Below are 15,367 nucleotides of genomic sequence, written 5' to 3'. Positions count from 1 at the left end.
GACCAGTCTGGCCAACATGGTGAAACCCCGTCTCCATTAAAAACACAAAAATTATCAATTACGACACCTATTATTGTAATAGGTACTGAAATAAACTCACCTTAGAATCAGACCTTCAAAAAACTGGATCACAAAGCCTTAATCACGGAATTCGTGAAAAACTCATCTATTAATTTGGTGAGTTTTAAAATTAAAAAGTACTAAATTTTCACATTTCTTGATATTAATACATGTTTTTGGCATACAAATTAAGAATTGTCATTCCAAAAAAATTGTCATTTTATATTAAAACAAAATAGTTATTTAAAAAAACCACAAAAATTAGCCAGGCGTGGTGGTGCATGCCTGTAATCCCACATACTCAGGAGGCTGAGGCAGGAGAATCGCTTGAGCCTGGGAGGTGGAGGCTGCAGTGAGCTGAGAGTGTGCTACTGCACTCCAGCCTGGGTGACAGAGCAAGACTCTGTCTCAAAAAAAGAAAATAATAAAATAAACTAAGGACATAGACATACTTAGAAAAATCATGACTCTCCAGATTCTATTTAAACTGCATATTAAGATAGCTTGTATCACGTGTTCTGATATTCTGATTAAATATACTATTTTATGGCCTTAATTTTTTACTAAATATTGTTTTCGTCTAGTACTGTTGGTATTGTTCTTATAGAACTAGATCTTCTAAACTTTCAATAAATGTTACCTCATCCAGTAAAATTTGCTGTCAGAAGAAAAAAGAATTCAGTAAAACCTATACCTCTTATGAAGTTTTATTTATAAATAGCATAACAAAGCTATTTGAGTTTGGTGTATATTTGTATTATGGTTTATTGATTTATTATAGGGAATTATCTACAACATGTAAAAAAGTATTTTAATAAGGTAGAGAAACTTGAAAATGATGAGAATAATTTAATCTATTGCTTTTAAACAGTCCACAAGTGTTACATCAGTGATAAATCAATTCAAAAAATGTTGCCACTGAAAGGTACATTAGAGATAAATGCCTTGGCCAGAAAGAACAATCAGCAACCAGGGACTCAAACAACAGATATTCTTTTTTTAAGTGCCTTAACACAGCTTCCTCATTCAACAAATCAGGAAACTGAGGCCCAAATAAGTTAAATGACTTATTCCAAATAGTACTGCTGGTAAACAGACCAGACTCCAAATCTTAGAGTTTTTAATCTAATGATTTCAGTAGCATACTATCATGGTTATATAGTTTCCACTCTTTCTTTAAAACATAGATACATTACTGCTTATATTCTATAGTGAAAACATATGTGTTTTGGGGGTCTTATTACCCACATGAAATCCCATTTCAAGTCTCCTTTGAGGATCTATTGTGCCCTATTCTCCGTCAACATGATCAGTATAGGGTTCTACCCCAGCTTCAGCACGTGACTTGAAGTCTAAATAAATCTGTGCATTCAATTTGCAGGTCACAAAGACAGGTTCTAAGATGGGCATGCAAACTCCACTCTACAACTACAGTGAGTCCAAGGGCTTCTGCTATATATAGCTCCTAAGAAAATCTCTGCACTGGCCTTCAACCTGGCAAAGTATAACATTAGAGCACCTACAGCCTTCTTGTCACTCTGAAGGGAAATTCTATCCTAGAAAGGTGCTAATACAGAGCAAACAGATGGGAGTCGGGGAGGAGAGAAACCAAGCCCAAGCCCTGTGAAACTAACTAGACTGTACATGACTCACCCAAGGAAGTCCTACCTCTAAACTTTTCAGCTGTGGGCTGATCATTTTCCTTTTTCTTTTCTTTCTTTTTTTGGTAACTTACACTCCTACCTTATTTACATGGGAACCCATGAACAAAACAAAAGGAAGCTGAGGATGAAAATATACATATATTTCCAGCTGCTATTTAGGAGGCAAAACCCAGAGAACAAAACTAGTATCTAAGGGGTTTCTTTGGAAAAACAATTACTCTTTCTATCTCTTAATAACATAATGTTATTTTTTTTCATGAAACTAGCATACATTTCCCAATTACCTTAAACCATGCTCTTAGATAGGTATTATGAGCTTATCAAAACAAAAGCAAACTTCTAAGAACAGAGATAATTTTAAAAAATTATTTCTACCTCAGAATGGTGGTGCTACAAAAAGGTAATGGAATGAATAAATAATGCTATTTTTTGACATGTGTATTCCCATCATTTCCCCAATAGTTGTATTATATTAAAGTGAGGTCAATTTTGGTCACTAACAAATATATTTGTGATGTTACTGAAAAACTAGAGCTGTATCAAGTTCTAAGATAAAACAGTCAGCTAGTCAATTGACAAATATGCAAAATATTCAGAATATTTTAAGCTAGCTCACATACCTGTGTTCATATCAAATGTCCAAGCAGGTATGCGATCTCCTGCACTTACATCATTCAGACGTAGAAGAGGAAGAGAAATCTGAATAGAGCCATTGACTTTTAGTTCTTTTCCTCCAGAATATATTTTCACACATATTGCAGCAAGAGGGGTCAATTCAATGTTTTCAAAACCTATAAAAGAGGACAGTTTATTAAAATCATATATAAACAGAAGTGGTAGTTACCTAATTATTATGGGTCTAAAATAAGTAGTTCCTCTATTTCACCAAGGGTTATCTATTTTAATATCAAATAGATACTGAATACACATTAAGGATTTTTAAAATGTAATTTTAAAATATTGTCTAAATATAGGCTATGCAATGTAACATAAATCAATATGAACCTAAGTTATCTAAGTCATCTGATACAAGGGCACTAGAATCCAATTCAATATTTTTATAAATCTAAAAAGCAACAACCAAAAAAACCCCATCTCATACAGAACCACACTCAAATAAAGGCTCCATCATACACCATCAATGCAGATGTGGATTTGAAATATCTGGCCCTCTCTTTTCCAAGACCATCTGTTTCAAGGAGTGCTAGAACCCACAGATCCAGCTGCACTTCTTACATAAAAAGCATTCAGATTAAAAGTATAATTTTTAATGGATAGGTTTAGGCAATTAAACATGAAACAAAATCACTGTAATATTACTTGATAAAAATTATGTCTTAATATACTTGATTATTCATACAATTGAAAGAATATAAACTTAGATTTTAAATCTAATACTAGACTTCCAAGCTTGAAAAGTAGGAGAAAGGGAGATAACAGAATTGGTTATATTGTTTTGCCTAAGGTTTTAAAGATTTAATTATACAATTTATAGTAAGGCTTCTTAAATATCAGGAACTATCTACAGATATCTGTTACACTCTGGGCAGAGAGAGGGAGCAGAAAGTGCCTTTCTTTTGCTTTTGAAATATTAGCAATGCCAAACAAAGTTATAATATATACCAGAATATTTATGAAGAATAAAATTACAGATTTTTAAATTACAGTAGTTCTACAAATAGATGGTGAAAGTATACTTTTTATCTATTTGCTTTTGGTCTACACTTTTGAATCTTTGGCTTCAAAACTAGAATTTTGTTCATTCATTTAACAAATATTTACAGAGTCCCTACCAGCACCATGCACTCATATGGGCCCCAAAGACACAGTAAATACATAATTTCTGATATTGTCTGCAATACTTTCTTCATAATTCCTATCAAATATCCTTTTCCCCCCCATGTATTTACTCCTCATCAGTTTTTTCCCCCATCCAAATGTAAGTGCATGATAATCTAGAAAAGGAACATAATTAGGTGGTCAAAAAAGGCCTCCTGTCTGAGGAGGGCACATCTGGGCTGCAGCCAAATGGGAAGGACCTCCAAGAACTTTCCAGGCAGAATAAACAAGTCCAAAGCCTCCAAATTAGAAGTGATCTTGGCAGGTGCAGGAAAGAAAGGTGGCCACAGGGCTAGAGGGCAGCACGGGAGACAGGCAAGAGTGGAGGGCCTTGGCAGCCACAGAAAGAGTACTCATTATCATGACTACTTATCATCTGGAATGGCTTCAACCATCAGACAGGGCAAGTAGTGGCTTATTGAAAATTTTCAATTAAATATAAGAATTAACTGTAGTAAATTACCTGAAGGACTAATATTAAATGAGCAAAGCAGTGCCATATATATTTTATAGGCTGGTATTGCTAGTAAGTCATCCACTGCAAGCACAAATCAAATGTTGTATAAATTGTTAAGTAACTACATCAAACTATTCAGTAAAACCAGTTGGCTGGCTTTCTGAAGTACCTGCCTCAACCCCACCCTTCAGCTCTGTGCAGTCAGTGGCTTTACAAACTGTTGACAGACACACCAGCATTTGAGATAAAGCCAACTCGGCGGAGAAAAGCATGGTGCAAGGGGAAAAAGACTGATAAAAAAAATGAGAAGGAGAACAAAACTTTTATGAAAGAACATTCGTATCCTCACTGAACTCTAGAACTGTGTAATCTTAATAGAGTGACCACTAGCTGCATGTGGCTATTTAAATTAAGTTCCTCAGTGCACTGGTCATGTTTCAAGAGCACAACAGCCACATGTTGGACAGAGAAGAGTATTTCCATTTGGCAGCACTGCTCTAGAACTTTTTAAATGAGAGCAGCATTCTCAGGATAATCCAAACTTTTAATGAATACTCTCAAAAGCAGGTAATACAGTGTTGGGGGACAGAGTTCATTGTGACCCTTTTCCACTGGACCTAATGAGTCTTGGCCATGAACACACTTCAGAGCCATGAGCTTCATTTGTGATAGTGTGTACAGATACCATTCTAGTAAATGTTTTTATTTACAGCATGCTGTAGGTTACATCTGGAAAATCTTGGCAGATGTCTTAGTTTGGCTTCCTCAAGAAGCAGACCCTGAGATAATAATTTGAGTGCAAATAGTTTATTTTGTAGGTAAGCCCAGGAAGCACCTATCACTAAGAGAAGCATAATTCAGAAGGAAGGAAGGGAGCCAACACAGGATATGTTAACAAGCAGGTTATCACTGTGGTAACTCCAGCTCAGTTCCACTGGGGACATACACTGGCTCAGAGTTGTCCTAGCCACACCAGCTCTTATGTGTCATTAGTTGACAGCTTGCCCCATGTGATGGTCAAGTGTGCTTCCTGGAACCAAGGAATGCCCTCAGGCAGTCACAGATGTGTGCAGTAGGAAAAGCAGGTTTGTAACAGAAGAATGAGTGTCACCTGGCTGGGGCACTGATAGCATCAACTACAGCAAGCAAAATAAAACAAAACTATCTAACCAAAATACTTATTTCCTGTTATCACTCATCGCTGGCTGTTCCTCAAATGAAACAAAATATGTGGAAAAAAAGATGAAACTATCAGAATTATAGACTGTTTGAGGTTATTTTAAACAGTGGATTTTCAGTTAGGTTACAATGAGTGGTAAAAATGGTAGAACAGGCCTGTGATCCCAGCACGTTGGGAGGCTGAGGTGGGTGGATTGTTGAGCAGAGGAGTTAAGACCAGCCAAGGCAACATGGCGAAACCCCATCTCTACAAAAAATAAAAAAATTGGCTGGGTGTGGTGGTGCACGCCTGTAGTCCTAGCTACTTGGGAGGCTTAGGTAGGAAGATCACTTGAACCTGGGTGGTTAAGGCTGCAGTGAACCAAAATCATGCCACTGCACTCCAGCTTGGGAAACAGAGCAAGACCCTATCTCAAAAGAAAAAAATGGCAGAACAAGTATGGATATACAGAGGGAAATGATGTTTTTAAGGGGTTTATGAATGTATTTTTAAATGTAAAATTCCATTGTTCCCCTAACTTTTATATTATGACAGCCTTATAGAAATGAGTGCTGTTGACTCTGAAATACATATATTTTCAGCATTTATATTTTATACAGAGAATAGCAAATATTTACAATAGCTTACTCCAATCTATAAACTTTTTTATATCTCAGTTATTGACACTTCTCATCAGTTGGTTAAAAATGAATAGGTAGAATTATGAAAAAAATACAAACTGAATTTTAATTTTTAAATGTATTAAATTTTCAAAGCTATACAATAATCATAACTATTTTCTGTACCTTACCTGCTTTGGATCAAATAAAATTTAATAAATTTAGAAGAAATCAAAATTTCCATGCATTTGAAATAATGTATGCAGAGTTTTTCTTTCATTGAATAATATATATTTAATTGGATAAAGGGAATTATTATATACATTTTAATAACTAGATTTATGTCTCAAGTGATGTGTATTATCCATAGCTTAAATATTGAATATTTAATAGCTATCTAAATAGCTAAATATTTGATGAAAGATTTGTGTACTAATGTTTCTAACTATATTATGCAAAAAGATAATACCTGGTTTATTGAGAGTAATTCCAGTTGTATGCAGAAAATTGTCCACTTTCAAAAACTGTTGTAGAACTGTAAGATAGCCGGTAACGTTGCTTATATGATGGTTGTCAGGAAGTTTAATTAAGGCTTTTGAAAACTGAACACTTGGTTGAGATTTGGCATCTGGAATAAAGGAAACCTTATTAACAAAGAGATAAAGGCATGTTGACCATAGCAGCATTGGTCAGGATGTTTTACTTTAAAAGAAGCAATTATAATTATTGCTAAATATCATTAGCATCTTCTCATGTAATTATTTTAAATGCAGAACTAAGAAATTTTCCTTTCTTTAGATGACACAACGCACCTTTGTAACTGATTGATTCTGCTGCCCAGAATTTCCTCACCCTTTTCTTTCCACTCTGGGGAACCCCACACTGACCATTTTTAGCCCATGTGTTTCATTTGGGGTCTCATTTCTGTAACAGTAGTGGAGTTGATGGTGCATGCCAGAATGGGCTGAAACCAATTAAAAGCATCTCATTCTCTTGGCCACAGTGATTTGTTCAATGATGGGCCCTGTCCCAAGCACAGTTAATGAGATGTAATGTGTGTTTTGCTTGGACTGTATTTTATGTGAGCAGGTATACATCCAGGAGTTGTAACAGCCATCTTGCAATAAAAAATGAAAGCTTGTTTAAAAATCGAGGCAGCATTCAAAGAGTGGAGAGTTGAGAAACTGAGAACCAGTTTTCAGTTATTTCTAGTGAAGTCCTGATCGAGCCATGTCTAAAGTTTGTCCTATTCCTACAGTTACCATCTATAAGAGAAATAAATAAATGCTTCTTTTGGGCTTAAGCTAGATTAAACTGGGTTTTCAGTAACTTGCAACAGAAAAGTGTCTCTGATGATATTCAGCCACATACTTAAGTCGGTAAGCTTCTCTATCAGTTAACTAACCACGCATTAAAAGTCTTTCAAATTCCAGGTACTCAATTTATAAATATCTCAGTAACTGAATTTTTCCTAAGTATAAATATCTCAGTATCTTCTAACATTATTTATCAAGTGAGAATTCAGTGACAATATTGATATTTCTGTAATCAACAGATTTTGAATTTAATAATTTAAAGATCAACTCTTACACCTGAAAATTATCAGAAACATCAGCTTTTGCTTTGAACTTTAGTAAGGTCACCGATGAAGACAGAAGTAATCAATTAAATTATTAGAATAGAAAAGACATCAGTTTTTAAAGAGCTGCATGACAATAAATGATAAATGAAACAATGTAAGACTTCTCAGTTTGTAGTTTTTGTGTGTGTGAAGCTAGAAAAAGTAATACCTGGAAAATAGTTAAGAAAAGTAACATAATTATATGCTTTTGTTTGGTTGTTGAGGATACAATCTAAAGCCGTCTGATCACTCACAAGTACTACCTACGACTTGCTCTTTTAATATGTGGCTTAATTATTTTGAAGACCACATTTCTTAACAACTGAATACATGCACACTAAGCAAAATGTCTAGCTGAGCTTCTGTCAGGTTTTTACATTCCTAAATGTTCTAATTTCTCCTTTGGCCATAAATACATAAACACACAGGCTTAATTTCCACTGTACAAACCTAATGAAACATTTTATGGAAGTTTAGCAGTAAGGATATGTATTTTTCACAGAAAGATTTAACATCATTATGAAACATTCATACTTTCCTGCCTGGCCTTATGAATGGGTCACCTTTTAGGAAAATGAGACAGTAAAAGGAAGGGATTTGAGAATTCAAGAGGACTCACAGTGTTCTCACAGAAACCTGCCAAAGCATGGCCAGTACTTTCCAGACAAATGAGTGCTTACCATTGCTTGGCACAGTGGCAAAGGATTGGTACGGGACATGGTCACACAGATCCATTTCATGCATTCCAGCAGAAACTATGATTTTTAATGGGGTTTGAAGATGCCAGTAAGGGGTAGAGATGCATCAAAGCAAACACTGAAGAGGAACTGTGAAGAAGCTAATTTCATTAACGCCCCAACAGCATTAAACATAGCCTCTCTGTATACTTGTGGTTCTTATTTACTTTCCATTCTTTCACACAAGGCTCCACATCTACCATTCTGCCATACACAGCAAAAGTCACTAGCTCAAAATTCTGGCAAGGCCAGGCATGGCAGCTCCCAGCACTTTGGGAGGCTAAGATGGGCGGATCACTTGAGGTCAGGAGTTTGAGACCAGCCTGGCCAACATGGTGAAACCTCATCTCTATGAAAAACATAAAAATTAGCCAGGCGTGGTGGTACATGCCTGTGGTGTCAGCTACTTGGGAGGCTGAGGTGGAAGGATCACTTAAGTCCAGGAGGTGGAGGTTGCAGCAAGTCAAGATTGCACCACTATACTCCAGCCTGGGTGACAGAGCCAGCTGTCTCAAAAACAAACAAACAAACAAAAGCTGGCCAGGCACAGTGGCTCATGACTGTAATCCTAGCATTTTGGGAGGCTGAGTCGAGTGGTTTACCAGAGGACAGGAGTTCAAGACCATCCTGACCAACATGGAGAAACCCCGTCTCTACTAAAAATACAAAATTAGCTGGGTGTGGTAGCATATGCCTGTAATACCAGCTACTTGGGAAGCTGAGGCAAGAGAATCACTTGAACCCGGGAGGCAGAGGTTATGGTGAGCCGAGATCACGTCATTGTACTCAAGCCTGGGCAACTCAAGCGAAACTCCATCCCAAAGGAAAAAAAAAATCTGGCAAATGTCTTGGTATTTCATAAGTAAGAGATTCTACAGCCTCACTCAGTAAATTGCTTCAAGATTCAGCAAGCCCTAGTTTATTTTCTTCCCAAATAATAAATTTTCTGGTTTCATACTTTAGGAATAGATAAGACAGCATCTAAATACGAAAAGAACTTTCACAGAGAGTTCTTTTTACCATGATGCTCTTACTGGACTCTACCTTGAGGGCTTTCTCACTTTATCAGTCATTCCTATTACACTTTAGACCTAAACATAAATTTACCAATACAAAACAGACAGGTAAATTGTTGTCATTTATAGAGGTTTCCTAAAATAATGCAATCAAAGAGTCACAGAATTCTGAGGTTTCTACGGGTTGCGGGAAGTTAGGATGAAATGATCATCTTCATGGCTAGTAAAGCAGAATTGGAGGACACAGTTTGAATCAGTACCCAAAATATGATTTCTGCATTCTTCCCCTTGGGATACACAAGTGAGGCAAATCACATCTACAGAGCAGATACTTTACTACCAAGTCTTAGGCACCTCCCACGAAAGCGACAAATTTAATGCGGGGGGCAGGAAGGAGGCAATCTGCAAATTAGCCCCAAAGGCCTGAGCAATATGTCCTGCCCTTTCCTCAATTTCTCCCACCATGGAAGCCCCAGTAAGAAATGTGACTTGGAAAGAAGAACAGAAGTTCTCTACAATGTGCCTATTTGAGGGGCTAAAATAGTAACGGAAAAAATGATTCCTGTTACACAAAAAAGCCACACCATTCATTTGACAGTAAAATAAGTATCAATTCAGATCAACTTATAGTCAGTACTAATCATACTGAACAATTTAGATTTTCTCAAGTTATAATTCACACTGATTCTTGGTGAAGAAGTGCAGCTATACAACAATAACTTGAAGTGTTTACTTAGAAGTATGGTACTTACCAGCTAATTTTCCAGTAATTAAAACAGTGTCTTCAAATAGCCATATATTTGCTTGACTTTGCGGGAACAGTGAAAGTGTAACTGATGAATATACTGTGAAATATAGCACAGTTAGAATATTGTATTAACGTGAGGGGGAAAAAACTAGGACAAATATAGTTTCATAACAGCAAGTCTCAAAAAGTGTGTGTGTCGCGGGGAACAACTGCTTGATGGGAAGAGCAATTCAAAACAAAGGAAGAATGAATATAAAATATGATGGAGGTAAAAGGTCACAATAAAGTAAGAAGAAAACATTGGTTAACACTATTTATTTTACTAATCTGTTCCATGTGATAGTAGTAGTCTATACAAAGGTGATGAATGATGTTCTGTAACCCCAGATATAAATGATCAAGTTAAATGCTTGAATAACCCCCCGATACATTTTCTCTAATTGTTACTTGTTATTAATATTTAAAAAAATTTTTTTGGCTCCATGATTCAAGCTTCTCTAGACTAAAACTATATCCACTTTTCATTTTTACCTTCTCACATAAGAGCACAGTGCTTTTCTGCACACGGTGTGGTTTGCCAAAACGATCCTGAGCTGGCAGAGAAGGAAACAATTTAACACACAAAATGATTCAAAGTCAACCTTTAGTAGTAATGCAGGATGGAGGTAAACCTGCCTACAAGTGTAGGCAGCTGAACTACCTGTTGGGATGAGTTAAGTGCAGATTACCTGAAAGATATTATTTCAAGATTGGAGCAAGAAGCTGGCACAAAAGACCATTTTACAAGCAAGATCAAATCAAACTTATCAATCCTTCAAAAGAAAAATCAGTTTTGAGGAGTTCCCAAAGCACAAGTTCTCGTTTGATATCTTTCCTCTATGCTGTGTATTTAAAATAGAAATAGGATGGCATCCTCAAATCTCTTAAGAGAAAACATAGTTGCATGGAAATACTTTTATTATTTTGAGATATTTCAAAGAATTTAAAGAAAATATGGAGAAAAGTAAAATACAAAAAGTATACAATGATGTATGGAGGTAAAATGAAATATACTTTTCTCCTTCCATAGGAAAAGAGAACTACCAAATAAAAATGTAATTTCAATTTCAGAATATATTAACATTTAGACTGATTAATGGATTAAATTGGAGAGGTGGGAGGGTCACAGTTTGAACGTCAAGGTGATTTTAAGTAAGACATTAACCCATATTTGGATACTTTCTCAGTCACACGTCTATTAAACATGAAGAGAATCTGAACCTCAAACACATTCAGATTTCTTTTCCCATGAAAATTGTTTCCTATTATAAACGGGATGTAATACCTACTGTGAAAAACTTGAGGAACACAGAAAATAAGATGAAAGTGATGATCATTGCAATACCACCACAGGAACAATCATTAATAATATTTTATTATAGCTCTTTGTTGGGTATTCCTGTGATTTTTTAAAATAGTGAATTATGATATTGTATACAGAATACTGTTACCCTGCCTTTTTCATTTAATAACGTATTTCTCTCAAAACGTACTTTTTGTAACATTTTTAACACACATATTTCATTTATTAAGGTATCAAGATTTACTTATTTACTGCATTAATCCCATAGATTTAGAATGTTTCCATTTCACTATTACAAAAATATTGCATCAACTTCCTGGTGCATGAACGTCTGTCCACTGTATTTAATATTTTAACATGCGTTTATTTGTGCAGATTCATAAAGTGGAATACTGGGTCAAAGTTTATGAAGATTTTGAAGACTTTGACACAAACATTTCAAAAATTTTTACCGAGGTAATTTTGCCAGTTTGTACTTCTACCGAGAATGTTTGAGAATGCTGATCCTATCTTGTTTGACAATATTAAAGATAATCATTTAACAACTTTTTTAAGGTAAAAAAAATCTAAGAAGTGTGTATTTCTTTGGTGTACTGATCTTAGATTATTAAAGCATGTTGTCATATTTACTAACCATTTGTATTTCCTGTTTTGAAAATTGATAGGCCATGATTTTGTCCATTTACCTTATTTAGTCAGGGTCTTGGCATTTTCATATTGATTTGTATGAATTCTTTACATATTAAGGACATTATGCCTTATTGTTCCAAATATATTTCCAACCTTAGTTGCTTTTTATGTTTATGACATACAGGAGTTTATTAAAATAATATGTTCATATATAGCTTATGGCACCTTTTATTGGTTTTAAATTTAAACAGACCATCCTAACTGAAAGGTCAGATAGTTTATTTTCTTATTTAATATAATTATTTTACACATTTGATCGATCTAAGCAATATATTTTCACATATGGATTCAATTAATTTATTCCAAATAGTTAACCAAAATATATCTATCATTTAATGACTATCCAACCTTTTCTCAATGATTTCTAATGGCATCTTATTATAGATAACATTTTTATAAATACTGTGTCCAATTTGCACCATAATACAACTTATAGCACAATATCACTCACTGTTAATTTTGTAGATATATAATATTTTAGTTGTCTGTAATGGCAAATCGCCCCTAGGAGATGTATTTTTACAAGATTCCCATGTATCTTTGCACATTTATTCTTTAAAGATTATTTTTGCCAATTTAAAAAAATGAATTAAATCTATAATATGTTAGGGAGGTTTCAGATAGTTTACCTGTTGGGACATAACACCCTGAACTAAAACAGGCCCAAGAGAACTTGTTTGCCCATTCTACTATGTGAGGATACCGAAGATATCATCTATAAACAAAAAAGCCCTCACCAGACACAGAATCTGCTGGCACCTTGATCTTAGACTTCCCAGACACCAGAACTACAAGAAATAAATTCCTCTTCTTTACAAGCTACCCAGCTTAGAGTATTTCATTATAGCAGCCTGAAAAGACCAAGACAATGTTTTCTTCAAAGTGGCACTCCCTTCTAACCTCTTTATACTGACTTAAGCTTTCTCATTTTCAGCTTACCAGAACAAGATATTCCCCAAACAGAGAAAAAAATTCATTTATATTTAGCAAAAACAAAACAAAACAAAAATAGTGTTTAAGTGCTTACTTGGCATTCTTCTGGTTTTCCAAGGCAGAGGGGTCAACACGTAGCCATCTTTGTAAGCAATAATAGTTAAACTAAGTCCTAATTTGTAGGGTACTTTTATCAGGACTGCTCCATTGCTTTTTGTTACTGTGGAATTTGTCTTCGTGTAGTTTACAAACACTTCTACAACTGCTTGGCTCAGGTACTGACGACTGATGATGTCATTCACCTGAACTTTCAGCATAAATACAGACACTGGAAAGAAAAAGGTAGAAATTGCAGCGTGTTGTATCCTATAATGCATATGTCAGTCTTTAAGTGTCATTCAACATATCTAAATAACAGTACAAAACTGTTGTTTAACTTAGGAACTACACATAAATACATATAATAATGAAGAATTCATTATTCTTCCTAAAATGAAATAAATTTTAATACAGTAAAGTGCTCCATAACAACATTTCAGTCAATGATGGACCACATATATAATCTTCAAGAAGATTATGATGGAGCTAAAAAATTCCCATTGCCTAGTGACATCATAGCCATCATAGTGTTGCAGTGCAATGCATTACTCACGTGTTAGTGGTGATGCTGGTGTAAACAAACCTGTGCTGCCAGTTGTATGAAAGTATAGCATATATAATTAGGTACAGCATATAAAACTTGATAATCGATGACTACATTACTGGTTTATGAATTTACTATACTGTTTAATCATTATTTTACAACGCAGTCCTTCTACACACAAAAATAAAAGTTAATTGTAAAAAAGACTCAGGAGGTATTCCAAAAAAATAAAGGCATCGTTATCTTAGGAGATGACAGTTCCATGCATGCTGCTGCCCCTGAAGACCTTCCAGTGGGACAAGATGTGGAGGTGGAAAACAATAATATTGATGATCCTGCCCTGTGTAAGCCTGGGCTAATGTTTATATTTGTGTCTTAGTTTTTAACAAAAAAAGCTTAAAAAGTAAAAAGTAAAAAATTTTAAAAATAGAAAAAGATCTTATCAAATAAGGATAGAAAAAAAATTGTACATCTGTACAATGTGCTTCTTTTAAGCTAAGTGTTATTACAAAAGAATCAAAAAGTTTAAATTTTTTTGTTTATGAAGTTATAGTAAGCTAAGGTTAACTTATTGAAGAAAAATATGTTTTTCTAAATTTAATATAGCCTAAGCATACCACTGTGGAGTGTTTGCATAGTCTACAGTAGTATACGGTAATGTCCTAGGGCTTCACATTCACTCACACTCACTCATAGCAACTTCCAGTCCTGCAAGCTCCATCATGGTAAGTGCCCTTTACAAGTATACTATTTTTTTAAAAAATCTTTTGTATGGTCTTTTTGTTGTGCCTTTTCTATGCTAAGTTTAGATGCACTGACACTTAACATTGTGTTATAATTGCCTGCAGTATTCAGTAGAGTAACATGCTGTACAGGCTTATAGCTTAGGAGCAATAGGCTATACCATATAACCTAGGTGTGTAGTAGGCTATACCATCTAGGTTTGTATAAGTACATTATGGTGTTCACAAAACAAAATCACCTAACAATGCATTTCTCATAGTGTCTTGCCATTGTTAAGTTATACATGGCTGTATTTGTTATTAAGGCACAATATTACTCCATTTTTTTCCTATCAATTAAAAAAGAAGAAAGGACAGCAGTTAATAATGGGAAGATTGAGGTTCTCTCTTAAGGAAAATACATTTTTATTGTGTTTCACTAACTCTAATGCTATCAATAGCAACAAGAGACAGACAAATTCCTAGACAGTCAGAAATGAGTCCCCTTTCAGTGCCAACCTTCAAGCCAAAGAAAGCCTGAAACCGGAAAACTGAACTGCCAGTTCTGGACAGTGTCCACGACCAGAGTGAGAACTACTATCTTTGTCTTACCCTCTCTCTCTTGATTGGTTCCTTTTGGATGATGGCTTTTCACCAACTGAATGGTGCTTTTTCCAAGATGACCCAGGGACTAGCATGTACTTCCCCATTCTAAGCCCACAAAAACTCCAGACTCAGACTCACAGATGGCTACCCTGCTTTCAGGGTCCCCTCTTCACTGACAGCTTTCCTTTTGTTGCTCAATACAATTCTTCTCTGCCCTACTTATTCTCCAGTGTCTGTGTACTTTATTCTTCTTGGGCATGGGACAAGAACCCAGAACTCACCAGACTGTGGGCAGCAGAAACAAACAAGCTGTAACCTTGACGTCTGCCCAATGGGCTGTGGATAGTGGGAATAAAGTAGCTGTAACATGCTCCCACTCACCAAGCTATGGAAGTGGAGAGCTGCAACATTTCTGGAAGCTCAGACCTTGGGACCCCCTCAAGCCACAGTTGTAACATCCTTTGGGGCCCCATGATCACTGGCATCTCTGAATTCATGGCATCTCATGTT

General features: G+C 35.4%; 1 protein-coding gene across 2 annotated transcripts in view; it reads right to left on the bottom strand.

Annotated features, from left to right (window-relative positions):
• Positions 1-15,367, bottom strand: part of FAM171B (family with sequence similarity 171 member B) — a 71,645-nt gene that overhangs the window by 12,169 nt on the left and 44,109 nt on the right. Inside the window, exons 2-5 of one of the 2 annotated variants that reach the window (XM_005573676.4) lie at positions 12,981-13,214; positions 9,926-10,018; positions 6,269-6,427; positions 2,345-2,515 (exon numbers count right to left, since the gene is read on the bottom strand). In XM_005573676.4, coding sequence (XP_005573733.2) covers positions 2,345-2,515; positions 6,269-6,427; positions 9,926-10,018; positions 12,981-13,214 — 657 coding nt within the window. The remainder of the gene's footprint in view (positions 1-2,344; positions 2,516-6,268; positions 6,428-9,925; positions 10,019-12,980; positions 13,215-15,367) is intronic. The other variant, XM_045367359.2, reaches the window with a different exon arrangement.

The sequence above is a fragment of the Macaca fascicularis genome, chromosome 12, assembly GCF_037993035.2.
Source record: "Macaca fascicularis isolate 582-1 chromosome 12, T2T-MFA8v1.1".
NCBI classification, from domain to species: Eukaryota; Metazoa; Chordata; class Mammalia; order Primates; family Cercopithecidae; genus Macaca; species Macaca fascicularis.
This window is presented reverse-complemented; position numbering and strand designations above follow the sequence as displayed.